The 14,303-nt window shown below is 45.9% G+C and overlaps 1 protein-coding gene across 1 annotated transcript; it reads left to right on the top strand.

Moving 5' to 3' along the window:
* Positions 1-17: 17 nt before the first annotated feature.
* On the top strand, positions 18-7,468 carry LOC148213499 (uncharacterized). Its single transcript, XM_088132209.1, is given in 7 exon segments — positions 18-396; positions 1,465-1,650; positions 1,832-2,407; positions 3,476-3,768; positions 3,771-4,419; positions 5,392-5,477; positions 7,406-7,468. Coding segments are annotated over 7 exon segments (2,232 nt in total).
* The last annotated feature ends 6,835 nt before the right edge of the window (positions 7,469-14,303 follow it).

Genomic DNA, 14,303 nt, shown 5'->3' with positions numbered 1-14,303 from the left:
CTGTTGGAGCCAGGACGATGGAAACCTCCCCCTCGTCGGTTCCCCTTCTTACTGCAATGTTCGCAACCTCAGCACCTCCTAGTGCCGTTTCTGGAGTTGGAGACACAACCGGCATTTCGGAAGTTACTACGAGTTCTGATGCCGAGGTCACCAGCTGGCGGCTGGAAGGGACTCCTCCATCCACCTCCTCTTCGCTCGCTCAAGACAGGACCGCCCCAAACGCAACGTCCGGCGGTCTCGTTTCTCCCAGCCCAGAAGGGTCCAGCGTGGGACTGGCTGCTCCGTCCTCCACAAGCGCCACCACCGAAAGCCCTGCAACCACCTGGTTCACCTCGAAAGTCCTTTCTTCCACCATCCTCTCTCCCTCACCTTCGAAGGGTCTCCCTAAGACTCCAGGTAAGCGTCTCCCCTTCATCTCCTGTTTGAGTGATGTCCTTGAAACCCACTTTGTGGGAAGAGAAGCTTTTTGGGATAGAGTTGGCATAGATTGTTATTAAACTGAAGGAATTGGAAAACCCTACAAGTTAAGGATTCTGGGTTGGCCGAAGGAAGCATCTTTAGGCTCTAGATGGCTTCCCTTTAATGTGACTGGTGCGAACGAAGGGAAAGTTGTATTGTCGAAGGCTTTCACGGCCGGAATACGATGGCTGATGTGGGTCTTCTGGGCTGTGTGGCCGTGTTCTGGAAGTTTTGGTTCCTAACGTTGCACCAGCATCTGTGACCGGCATCTTCAGAGGATTCAGAAGAGAAACCTGTTTCTTCTGAATCCAAAGCAGGTACAAGGCCCATAAAACCCTTGCTTTGCAAACTCCCTTCAGCTGCTGGTCCAGCCCAGCTCCAAACCGGAGCCCGACCTTAAATCCTGAATCTGAGTCTGTACTGTCAGGCCAAATATGCCCATGGGTGGGCAGAGAATGGCCACGCACCAATTCCTCCCCAGCAGTCTGTATAAAGCAGTGTTTCTCCACTTTGGCAACTTGAAGATGTGTGGACTTCAGCTCCCAGAATTCCCCAGCCAGGACTCCATGGTGGCTGGGGAATTCTGGGAATTGAACTCCACACATCTTCAAGCGGCCAAGGTTGAGAAACACTGGCCTACAGGCTGCATTCATACAACATGCTAAAGAGTTGTGTACAAAACTCTTGAGTTCTGGTCACGGACCTGTACGTGGGGTGGAGAATTTGCAGATCCCCGAGGCTTGAATTTTATTCTTGGATAGCTGATTTTGTGGCTTAGGATGATGTGTAAACCAGGACAGTTTGTCCAATGTATGTTTCAAGATATTGCGCAAAGGCAAAACATGAATCAGTTCGTTCAAAGAGTCGAACAGGACTGGAAAGGGCAGAACCAGGCAGGAGATGGGAGCTGCAAACTCCCGTCTTTCCATCCACAAACCGGCACCTGTTGTCTCAGCTGCCGAAGAGTGGGTCAACGCAAAGGAGACCTGTCTTCTTTCTTTGCAGGGGAAGCCACAACCGAGCTCACGCTCTCTCCTCCAACGAGCGTGCCCACGTCAGAGCCAGGTCCTTCCCCGTCTGTGGCCGAGACCATCGGTGGAACGGCAGCTACGCGCGGCAGAACCCCGGCAACAGCAATGGAGACCACGGGGTCCCTGCCCGTTTCCTCTGCCCTCCTCTCTGAGGCGACAAGTCAGTTTAGCACCCTTGGAGAGAAAGGTCTCCCCGGAGAAGGTGTGACGCTGCTCTCCTCCTCCTCTCCTGAGGGGACCGCTCCTACCGGCACCTTAACAGCCGCCCCCAGAATGCCTCTGCTGCTTTTCGTCCCTCGGCACAACCACCATCACCAGCCCTGCTTTGGGGGGCTCTCCAGAAGGAGGGAGGACTCCCCCAGCAGAATCGACGGTGGCCCTCAGCAGCTCCACCGCAGACGAGAGGAGCTCCGGGCCTCGCTCTCCGACTCCTGCAGGCGAGATGGCATCTGAAGGCCTGTTGACCGCCCCCATCACGTCCGGAGGAGAAACCACGGCCAGCGAACGTGCTAGTTCCCCTCCTGTTGGAGCCAGGACGATGGAAACCTCCCCCTCGTCGGTTCCCCTTCTTACTGCAATGTTCGCAACCTCAGCACCTCCTAGTGCCGTTTCTGGAGTTGGAGACACAACCGGCATTTCGGAAGTTACTACGAGTTCTGATGCCGAGGTCACCAGCTGGCGGCTGGAAGGGACTCCTCCATCCACCTCCTCTTCGCTCGCTCAAGACAGGACCGCCCCAAACGCAACGTCCGGCGGTCTCGTTTCTCCCAGCCCAGAAGGGTCCAGCGTGGGACTGGCTGCTCCGTCCTCCACAAGCGCCACCACCGAAAGCCCTGCAACCACCTGGTTCACCTCGAAAGTCCTTTCTTCCACCATCCTCTCTCCCTCACCTTCGAAGGGTCTCCCTAAGACTCCAGGTAAGCGTCTCCCCTTCATCTCCTGTTTGAGTGATGTCCTTGAAACCCACTTTGTGGGAAGAGAAGCTTTTTGGGATAGAGTTGGCATAGATTGTTATTAAACTGAAGGAATTGGAAAACCCTACAAGTTAAGGATTCTGGGTTGGCCGAAGGAAGCATCTTTAGGCTCTAGATGGCTTCCCTTTAATGTGACTGGTGCGAACGAAGGGAAAGTTGTATTGTCGAAGGCTTTCACGGCCGGAATACGATGGCTGATGTGGGTCTTCTGGGCTGTGTGGCCGTGTTCTGGAAGTTTTGGTTCCTAACGTTGCACCAGCATCTGTGACCGGCATCTTCAGAGGATTCAGAAGAGAAACCTGTTTCTTCTGAATCCAAAGCAGGTACAAGGCCCATAAAACCCTTGCTTTGCAAACTCCCTTCAGCTGCTGGTCCAGCCCAGCTCCAAACCAGAGCCCGACCTTAAATCCTGAATCTGAGTCTGTACTGTCAGGCCAAATATGCCCATGGGTGGGCAGAGAATGGCCACGCACCGATTCCTCCCCAGCAGTCTGTATAAAGCAGTGTTTCTCCACTTTGGCAACTTGAAGATGTGTGGACTTCAGCTCCCAGAATTCCCCAGCCAGGACTCCATGGTGGCTGGGGAATTCTGGGAATTGAACTCCACACATCTTCAAGCGGCCAAGGTTGAGAAACACTGGCCTACAGGCTGCATTCATACAACATGCTAAAGAGTTGTGTACAAAACTCTTGAGTTCTGGTCACGGACCTGTACGTGGGGTGGAGAATTTGCAGATCCCCGAGGCTTGAATTTTATTCTTGGATAGCTGATTTTGTGGCTTAGGATGATGTGTAAACCAGGACAGTTTGTCCAATGTATGTTTCAAGATATTGCGCAAAGGCAAAACATGAATCAGTTCGTTCAAAGAGTCGAACAGGACTGGAAAGGGCAGAACCAGGCAGGAGATGGGAGCTGCAAACTCCCGTCTTTCCATCCACAAACCGGCACCTGTTGTCTCAGCTGCCGAAGAGTGGGTCAACGCAAAGGAGACCTGTCTTCTTTCTTTGCAGGGGAAGCCACAACCGAGCTCACGCTCTCTCCTCCAACGAGCGTGCCCACGTCAGAGCCAGGTCCTTCCCCGTCTGTGGCCGAGACCATCGGTGGAACGGCAGCTACGCGCGGCAGAACCCCGGCAACAGCAATGGAGACCACGGGGTCCCTGCCCTTTTCCTCTGCCCTCCTCTCTGAGGCGACAAGTCAGTTTAGCACCCTTGGAGAGAAAGGTCTCCCCGGAGAAGGTGTGACGCTGCTCTCCTCCTCCTCTCCTGAGGGGACCGCTCCTACCGGCACCTTAACAGCCGCGCCCAGAATGCCTCTGCTGCTTTTTCGTCCCTCGGCACAACCACCATCACCAGCCCTGCTTTGGGGGGCTCTCCAGAAGGAGGGAGGACTCCCCCAGCAGAATCGACGGTGGCCCTCAGCAGCTCCACCGCAGACGAGAGGAGCTCCGGGCCTCGCTCTCCGACTCCTGCAGGCGAGATGGCATCTGAAGGCCTGTTGACCGCCCCCATCACGTCCGGAGGAGAAACCACGGCCAGCGAACGTGCTAGTTCCCCTCCTGTTGGAGCCAGGACGATGGAAACCTCCCCCTCGTCGGTTCCCCTTCTTACTGCAATGTTCGCAACCTCAGCACCTCCTAGTGCCGTTTCTGGAGTTGGAGACACAACCGGCATTTCGGAAGTTACTACGAGTTCTGATGCCGAGGTCACCAGCTGGCGGCTGGAAGGGACTCCTCCATCCACCTCCTCTTCGCTCGCTCAAGACAGGACCGCCCCAAACGCAACGTCCGGCGGTCTCGTTTCTCCCAGCCCAGAAGGGTCCAGCGTGGGACTGGCTGCTCCATCCTCCACAAGCGCCACCACCGAAAGCCCTGCAACCACCTGGTTCACCTCAAAAGTCCTTTCTTCCACCATCCTCTCTCCCTCACCTTCGAAGGGTGTCCCTAAGACTCCAGGTAAGCGTCTCCCTTGTCTGAACGGTTGACCCCGAGGTCTGGAAAAGCATTTGCACGTGCAGCTGACCGCAAAGGCTGAGAATAAAACCAGATCAGATTAGGGGAAGGCCTTGGAGGACCCCTTCCTGGGTCATCCGTCTTTGCAATTCTTGTGTGATGTCAGCCCAAAGCTCTATGTCTATCAGCCTCCCGCGATGATTCCTCGCCGCCTAAAGCGCATCTCACAAAGATGAAGGGAGGACCTGCAGGGGAGAAGAGATGCCACCTGGGAGGGGGTTTTCCGGCTGGGGCAAGGGTCTGCTGGAGCCCGTGCCGCTTTCTAAAGAGATCGTGACTTGCTAGTCTCTTCATCAGACATCCAAAATTCATCTCATGTTTGAGGGATGTCCTTGGAAATCTAGCTTGTGGGAAGAGAAGCTTTTTGGGGTAGCGTTGGCATGGACTGTTGTTAAATTGAAGGAATTGGAAAACCCCACAAGTTAAGGATTCTGGGTTGGCCGAAGGAAGCATCTTTAGGCTCTAGATGTTCTACCTTAATGTGACTGTGCAAATGAAGAGAAACCAGTTTCTTCTGAATCCAAAGCAGGTACAAGGCCCATAAAACCCTTGCTTTGCAAACTCCCTTCAACTGCTGGTCCAGCCGTTCTCCAAACTGGAGCCTGACCTTAACTCCTGAATCTGAGTCTGTACTGTCAGGCCAAATATTCCCATGGGTGGGCAGAGAATGGGCACACACTGATTCCTCCCCAGCAATCTATATAAAGCAGTGTTTCTCCACCTTGGCAACTTGAAGATGTGTGGACTTCAACTCCCAGAATTCCCCAGCCAGGACTCCATGATGGCTGGGGAATTCTGGGAGTTGAAGTCCACACATCTTCAAGCTGCTATGGTTGAGAAACCCTAGTATAAAGTGATTGAAATGGGACGTAGAATTAAGAAATGTATTTCTGTATCTGTTTTTGCTCCCTACAGTCAGGACCCGCTTCATCCTTTCCATGGGAGTCAACACTTCCTTAAACATCACGGACCCTTCTGTCAGTAGTGCGGTGCTAAAATGGGTGAGGCTTTACAAACATCTGGAAGGGGTTGGGGGCGGGTTGGTTCCATCCCCAGCTTAATTAGAAATTTCATCCTGCTCCCCTCCAGGATTTCTTTTCTAGGTTTCCAAGCAGACCTTCAGTATAAAAGCAAGTACACTAGGAGAAAGCAGATATTTGTATATTCAGCAAATGGACTTCGCAGTGCTTGGGTTTTGGAGCAACAGACACACATACACACAAGAGATTAGAAGGGCTGGTCTTTTGCAAAACACTGAAGACCCGGATGTGCTCCTGAGATGGGATGTTGTTGAATTGTGGAGCAATAGTTGGGTTTATCCTCCTGGACTACTGTAGTTTTTCTTTTTAGGTTTTGTTGATACTGTTTTTTGGTATAGTTCTTAATGTAGGATTATTAGCTGCCCCGAGTCACATCTGCAAGATGGGTGGCCATCTAAATTGATTAATCAAACCATTTGCATTAGAAGAAAGAAGATGATTTGCCTCAAAAGTGCAGAGGTGTTTTGGGGAATGCACACATGAGGTGCCCCAAAATGTGTGGAATTTTTTTTTTAGGCTAAAGGGGAAAAAAGGAAATTTGATGAAAATACAGAAGGCTGGGGAAATGAGAAGCTGAATGACAGGTTTGAGCATTTCTACCCAGCTCAAACAGGCTGTATTTTAGACCAGTGTTGTCCAAACTTGGCCACTTTCAGATGAGTGGACTTCAACTCCCAGAATTCCCCAGCCAGCATGGCTGGCTGGGGAATTCTGGGAGTTGAAGTCCACTCATCTGAAAGTGGCCAAGTTTGGACAACACTGTTTTAGACAAAGGAAACATTACATAGAACAGTATCAGGCCTAGACCAATATCTTGATATAGATTGATGAGATTTAAGTCCCACTTTCAGGAGCAAAAGGCAGCCTGGAGAGTACCCTGCTCCCCTTTCCCCCTAATTCTACACTTTTGTAGTTTCGACCCTCCTCGCTTCCCCCGGGGGCTGCTATGGTCTGCTTTTTGGGGTCAACTGGCTAGAACTGGACTGCAAAGATCTGGAAGAGCACTCCATTCTTGCTCCAGTCTTGTGGATTTCTGAAGGGTCTATCTATAGCCCAACTTTGGGAGCTTAGTGTGGGAACTCAACCACTGAGATTTCTACACTGTAGCCGATGACCTAGTGTATTGTGTGAACCAGGCCTTCAGTGGTTAAAGCATGGTCACCCAAACCCTGGTGACAAAGGCCAGCTGAGGTTCCCACAAGGGCGATGTCAGCCAGTTCGCTGGGCAGATGAAAGAGCTAAACTGTGGCTAGTGATTGCAATGGGTCCCCTCTGTCTGAGCAAACAGAGAGGATTACATTTGGGGTTCCTCCGGAGGAATTTTGTCAATTTCTAAGTTAGGTTCTCAGCAGAGAATCTGGACTTTATCTTCTGGAGGAGGGAGAAGGTAGACGTGGGAGGCAGATCTGTATTATTCCTAAAGCACCAGGTGCTTCTGTTAATTTCCTTGCCATTCCTTGAACTGCAGACAATATCTCCAAACATTTTAATGCCTCTTAAACCTTTATTCTTTCTGTCATTTTACTTTTTTCTGTAATTCAGATTGTAATTACTACTGCCTATTGCTTATTCACTTTGCCTGTAGAGTTGTTCACATGGACACTTGATAAAAAAACTAGTTACTTGGCCAAAATGTTTAAGGTTTTCCTGCTCTGGAAAGTTGCCAGGCTCTGGGGGGGGCGGGGGGTGTTTCAGGTAATTGAACCCCAAAGCCCCGCTCACAGCCTTGGATAACAGTTCAAATGACAGTAGCACGTAAAGCATTTTTACCCTGCTTCTCAGCCCCAAACAGCTTGTAAATATCAAGAATAAGACTGCGGTATCATGGGAAAGTAGTACTAGTTCACATAAAAATATTGTGGTGTTATTTCTTCTTTTCTTTCTTCCAGCTTGATCAGGAATTGCAGGCAAAATTTCCTGTTGGCAGCTTCAACCTGACCTGGATAGGCTAGCAAAGAAGGTGGAAAAGAAAATGGTAGAAAAGCCAAAAATTTGTGCATCTTCCACATCTGTGCATCGTTCCCGCCATAATAATGTACATAATCATCTACAGCAGCTGTTCTTTTCTTTCATCTTACTTTCCATGCCAACGTTTTCCAAGACTACATTAATGCTATGTTCAAATTTTGTTATAACTCTGTGTAAAATTGCCCTCCCTTCACTACTGTGTGAAACATACCAAATCAGCAGGGCAGCTGCGTTCACACAACACGCAACAGCACGGGCTGCTTCTGCACCACGTGCTAAGTTAGGTTAGCTTCCATCTTCTTTATCATTTTTGATGGCTGACCATCTTGGATTGTCTGTTGGGTAGGATTACAGTTTAATATGTTGAGCAAATGGTTGAATGTTGTAACCAGGTAGTGTGAATGCAGCCTGTGCATGTTTCCTGTCTCAAAATGATGGGAAATGGTGGAATTGTAGTTACATCCCTGTGTAGAGCTTAAGTAACTGAATAGCAACTACAGCTTGGATTGAAAAAAACCCTCAAATAATAAGGCAAAAGATGCTGGGTCCTGTTCTGTAGTCCAGTGACTAAATTAACTTGGTCTAATCTGTTTTGGAAAAGGCAATATTTTCAAGTAATCAGAAAATGAAGCAATATATTCTTCTTTGATATAGACGTGACGATATTTTACAATAGAGTGGCATAGCATAATGAGGTATTTTAATAGTAAACCTGTGATTTCTACCTGTTTAATATATATATTTAGATGTTTAATATTGGTACGTTTTAATTTTGGGGGTTTTAATTTATTTTTCTGTTTAAGGTTTTTTTTTGGCAGTTGAAGTATTTCTTGATTTCTTTCATTATCCTGTTTGTATGTTTGTACTCTGTCTATTTTTTGTCATCTTGCATTAAAATATAATAAAATGGAAAATAAAAAAGAATTGACTCTGATTAATTCTTGGATGAAGGAATACTAGGAAGCTGAGAAGATTATTGTACGTGGATGTGACAATGAAGACACCAGATGCTTTACCTTTACTTCATCTCCGTGGCAAGGTCTAACCAAATTTAGCTGATCTTTAAAAGCTAAGCAGGACTGGGCCTGGTTGATCCTAGGATGGGAGACTATCAGATATTCTAGGGGTGGTAGGCAGAAGAAGGGAGTGACGAATCACTACTACTTCTGGAAGATTACGAGGCAACTTTGCTTGATATTACTATCTTACCTTCCAGCCACATTTCTGCACACTTCCAACCTCCAGATATGCTGGACTTTACAATGGGCTGGAATTTCTGCAGATTGTAGCTAAACCAGCTTGACTCTGGTTTGGAAGACCAAAAAGGAGGGCCGCTGAAGGAAGCTACTGTTGGGTGGTCCCTGGGTTCCACATAATTGGTACCCGAGAATCCTAAAACAAGCTTGGAAATGACTAAAAGGTATTACTTGGATGAAAAATAGTGTATGAACGCTGGATTCTTTGACATCTGCCCCAGGGGCCAGTAAAGACTTGCGTCCCCTCCTGGAATGGTAATTTCTTCCCAAATGAAAGTATTTTAACACCTCAGGCGATTAGTGTCCAGCTGAACGGTTCATCGGTTTGGCCAACACTGTGACGCTACCCAGAAGATCCAGATCATTAATTTGGAGAGTATTTGGAAGACTGGAAGGCAAACTTCTCCTTCTGTACTAGGTTATGTAATATCCTGGTCACCTATTAACTCTTAAATCAGTTTGGCCAAATCGAGCAAGCAAATGCCTGCATGTCAACCATTTGGTGAAATGTCACCTTGGAGAATCTAAAATGTATTCCGGTTCTCCTTCCAGATTCTGACAATGATGCCAGCATGAGATCCAGGGAAGGGATTCTCAATTTAAGCTTCCTATCAAGAATTTGGAAAGGAGAGGCGAAGATTTCCAAGGTAGATCCATTGATTTAGATTATTTCTTTCCTCTCACGAGTCCCGTAGCTGCTAAATTTTGGACTTGGAACACCTCCCCTGCAGTTAGCAATTATTTCCCCAAGAAACAATAATGGGGCAATATTCAACCTTTTCTTTTTAATGGGCTTATTTTTGAAAATCCTCAAATACAATCCATTTAGAGCAGTATTTTTCATATTTGGCCACTCTAAGATGTGTGGACTTCAACTCCTAGAATTCCCCAGCCAGCCATGCTGGCTGGGGAATTCTGGGAGTTGAAGTCCACACATCTTAAAGTGGCCAAATTTGAAAAACGCTGATTTAGAGCTACCAGAGCGAATATATGGAACATGGAGTTAACATCTGTAAGAACCTAGGGAAAAAATTAGTCCTTTCCTTGTACTTGGAAAAAGCATCATATTTGATTAAGGGTGAAAGGATAATGACAGGTAGCCCACAGAGAAAGGGTTACTATAAAAATAGATTTAGCCTTCTGGTTTGGAAAGATTGAAGGCAAAAGGAGAAGAGGACGGCAGAGGATGAGATGGTTAGAGAGCATCACTGAAGCAATGAGCATGAAACTGAGCAAACTCAGGGAGGCAGCGAAGGACAGGAAGGCCTGGCGCAATATGGTTCATGGGGTCTCGAAGAGTCGGACACGACTTAACAACTGAACAACAAATTGGCAGTCTCCATACTGGGAACCTTCATGGATGCTGGATCAGTTTCTTTAATTTCCATCCAGAATAGGAAGAATGGGAGTTGTACTCCAGCAAAATTGGAGGAAGTAAATTGGGAAGTTTATAGAGCTGTGTGCCTTCCTTTCACATTTTTAAGGTTTTCTTCCAACCTGGAATAAAGCGGAACATCTTGTCCATTTCACTGGAAACTGACAAGGTGGGGTTTAGGCACATTTTCCTTCCATCCTCCTATGAAATGAATGAGATCAGAAAAGCCCATGGGAGTTTCACAGATCCATATGTATAGGCAGACCTCACTCTTCCTTCAGATAAAAGGGGCACAATTTCCCCTCGTCTGATGTGCGGAAGGCTACATGGGTGTATTAATGAAGAAAGTTGCAGTGGTAAGGAAAGCATTTTAAGTGGTGAAGGTATGATTGCTTTTCAACTGAGGCTCTCTTGTTAACTGAAATGGGAGAAAATTTGGAAGTGCTGATTGATTGTTTGATTGATTGATTGAATGATTGATTTAGCAAATGTATAAAGCCGTCCATCTCACATAACATGACTCAGGGCGGCGTACTAACACTGCAACAATTAAACAATATAACTGATCTTAAAACAGTAAAACAGGAATAAAAATAAAAGCATAAAACATTAAAAAAGCCAAGTATTTAATAATGTAATAATAATTTAAATGCGGTTAAGCAGTTAAGAATCTGTGATTTGTCTCTAAGAGGTAGATGGCTTGCCTTTAAGATTCATCGCCAATAAAATGATAATGGTTTTATTTTGTATATGTTCCCCTACTATCTGCGCCTGCCACTTAGAGCACGCATCTCAGATATCAATGGCTCTTTTTGCACACATTTATAAACCCCCCTTGTTGAGTTCATATAGTACATTGAATGATAAACTAGCCAAGAGGCTGGATTTGCATAGCCCTAATCAAGTTTAGAGCGTTATGTGAATGCATTTGGTTCAATCTTCTGCTGACCTCATTAAGCACATAGCATGAGCACAGGGTATGTGCTGCTGGCCACAATCAATTGTGATGTGCAGAGTACCTGCCATGAATTGATAGGAACAATTGATTTTTCAATCAAGACCGCATGCAGCCTTCTAAACAGGTTCCTGCGCTCACAAGCAAAGCCAACGCTGGAAAATTCCACCCACAAAATAAAGCACATAACTTATGAGTTCTGAATGAGAGTAAAGCTGGAATTCATGCGGGGGTGACGGGAACCGTAATCACCCTTCATCTTTTAAAATCTTGCAAGATTCTTCTGATATCAGCAGGACGTGATGATGTTTATCTGCATATCCTGTTCACAAGGTACGTAGGTTATCATCAATTCTCTTTCATTGGCTGGTGACATAATGCCCTGCTTTTACTCATTGAGACCCAGGCCGAGAATTTGTTCCAGGTGATCAGAGAGCCCTTAGCGATTCATGGTCTGTGACCTCATCAGCAGATTTAATGGAGTGTAGCAGCAGTGGCAGAATTAGCATGTTTATGCCCCTGAGGACCATCAACCATGACTTGAGACTCAAAGTGGTATGTACCTACCAAGGATGTTTGAGTGGGTGGTTGTCACAAGCAATACCAGGTGACTTCTTGTAAAGCTATGCCGTGAGCAAGCTCCCCGTATCAGCAATCTTGAAGTCCCCCTAACAAAAGCCAATGTTCAACTAAGTGGGTTTAAAATGATGGTCCTGGGTATCAGGTACCCCTTCCTTAGAAGAATACAAGAAAGGCTGTGCTGGATCAGATCAAAGACCTACCTTGTTCCAAAATCCACTTAATAGGCTCAACCCAAATGGCACAAAACAGTATGCAATCCTTCAAGTTCCAAAAGTCACCAGCCATCAAGATGTTCCTGAGCTGGGGAGAAGCAAGAAAATCCCAAAATCAGGACAAGTATTTCCACCTATACTATCTGTAGTCCAAAGTCACTTTCAGGATGAGACTGTGGGCTGAAAGTATTGATCACTGGGAAGTATTGTTGATATAAATTACTTAATTAGCATTTAGGGGTAAGAAAAGTGGGGCCTGTCGTCCACTGACCCATCCCACCAGCCACTCTGAAACCATGGCATCTTATTTCCTCTACACAGGTGACGATTACAAGTTGTCAGCCTGCCAGAGAGAGCAGACACTGTGGAAAGGTCCAGCAGAAAGTCTCTTTCTGATTTATAGAATCCTTTTCCTCTGGAGGAAGACACCTTTTTTGGGTTGCTAGTATTCTTCAAGCTGCATAGAGAACATTTGTAGCAGTGTTGATCCATGAAACAACCATCTATATTTCCTTCATCAGGAGCTTTCTAGCTCAAGATCCTGATTCCTACAGTAGAGAACAATAGTAGTGATTGATGGCCTTCTTTTCCAGTTTTCTCCACCATGATGGCCTCCAGATTTCTCAGTCTGCATTCTTCTCCTAGCTAGCATGGCCATTAGGAAGTATCAGACCAGCTTAGAAAAGGCTACCCTAGAATGCTTTCCAGTGACAAACAACATAATCTGGCTAATGCTGCCCAGGAATTTCTGTGCAAAACAGGAGAAAACATTCTCAAAGTTAGAAACATTAAAATCCCATAGACATAATGCTATCATTCTTTATTTCCTATTTCCTCCTATTTCCATTCTTCTAGTCTTTCTGGTATGGTTTTTCTTGTCACTCATCCAATATATAATTTTGTGTAATAGTAGTGCAAGATGATTTAATAGACTGTGGGAATGCTGTGAACATAATATAACTGACTTCAGCAATGCATTTGACAAAGTATTCCATGACATGCTAGTTAAGTGTGAGTGTTGGATGACATGACAATTCAGTAGATATATACAATAGCAGACTCAAAAATCATACTCCAAAATTCTCATTGATGAATCCTCATCCAACTGGAGAAATTCATCAATGAATTCTCATCCAACTTGGTGCCACAAGATTGAGTCCTGGCTCCTTTACTTTTCAATATTTTCATTAATGATTTGGACTAAGAGGTGGAAGGAATGCTTATTAAATCTGCAGATGATGCAAAACTGATAACTAATACCTAGTAGATGGAAATACAATTCAAAATGATCTTGGTTGGTAGGAGAAATGGGCTAAAAGTAACAGAAATAATTTTAATAAATGCAAGATTCTTCATTTAGGAAACAAACATCAAATGCTTGGGATAGGATATGGGTTACCTGGCTTGGTGTTATTACCTGTGAAAAAGATTTTGAAATAGAAGTTGAGTAAGAATCACTAGTGTGCTGTGACTGCAAAAAAGGCAAATGTAATTTTTGAATGTATAATTTTCAAATTATCAGTACTTCAGAAGACAATGATTAATTAAAGTTAACTAAATAAGTAAACTATGGTTAGATTCTGCTATTCTATTCTGCTTCTCTATTCGGCTTTGGTCAGACTCACACCTATGTCCAGTTCTTTCAGAAGAAAATGGAATGGCTTCAGAGCAGAGCCACAAGGGTGATCCAACGATTTAGGAATTTAACTTTATGAAGAGAGATAGAATGGATTTAAGTAACAGGAAAGCAGACGATGGTTGAATCCTAAGAAATTCTTCCTAAAAATAAGAACAGTCTGAGAATGGATATAGAAAAGCTGTGTTCTTCCTGAAAGTGTTCAGCTGGAGGTTGGAAATGCCCTAAAATGGATCCCTGCCCTGAGCCAGGGTTGCTCTGCGTGGGCCCTTTCACCTCCAGAATCCAATAATTCTGCTTCCTCTCCTGCTGAAGGCAAAAGATGACAGAAAACTTGGCCAAGAATCTCTAGTAAGGCTGAAGGAGTATGCTGGAAATAGGCAGTTCTTGAAAGGGGTACACTGTTAATCAGAAAAATGGCAAAATTAATTTAAAAAGGCTGTGTCGGTCACATTATCTTCCAGCTCTGCTTCTGCATCAGCAAAGTCTTCCATTAACACTCAGCTTCTCAGTGGAACTTGCCAGGTTTCTGAGACAGGCAAGGCATTGTGAGTTGATGCACAACTTTTGTGTAATTTGGGGGTGATGGGCTGCCCATTTGCTAGGTTTCGTCCTTGGTTTGTTTTTTTAAAGTTGGAACAATTGTGCAAATTCTGCAGCCCCTTCTCAAATCTGGAAGATCAGAGAGTAAGCACCCCGGAAATATCTGCATTGAGGCACAAAGGGTGCACACTTTGGCCACGGGAAGACAGATCAGAAAAAGTCTGAATTCGTTTTCTTCTGAGTCCAAGGGCAGAAAATTT

Source organism: Python bivittatus, unplaced genomic scaffold (genome assembly GCF_059951505.1).
Source record: "Python bivittatus isolate LINGU-HERP-01145 unplaced genomic scaffold, Pbiv_v1 ctg000980_np1212, whole genome shotgun sequence".
Classification (NCBI taxonomy): Eukaryota; Metazoa; Chordata; class Lepidosauria; order Squamata; family Pythonidae; genus Python; species Python bivittatus.
The sequence above is the reverse complement of the archived record's forward strand: the minus strand, read 5'-3'. Positions and strand labels throughout refer to the sequence as shown.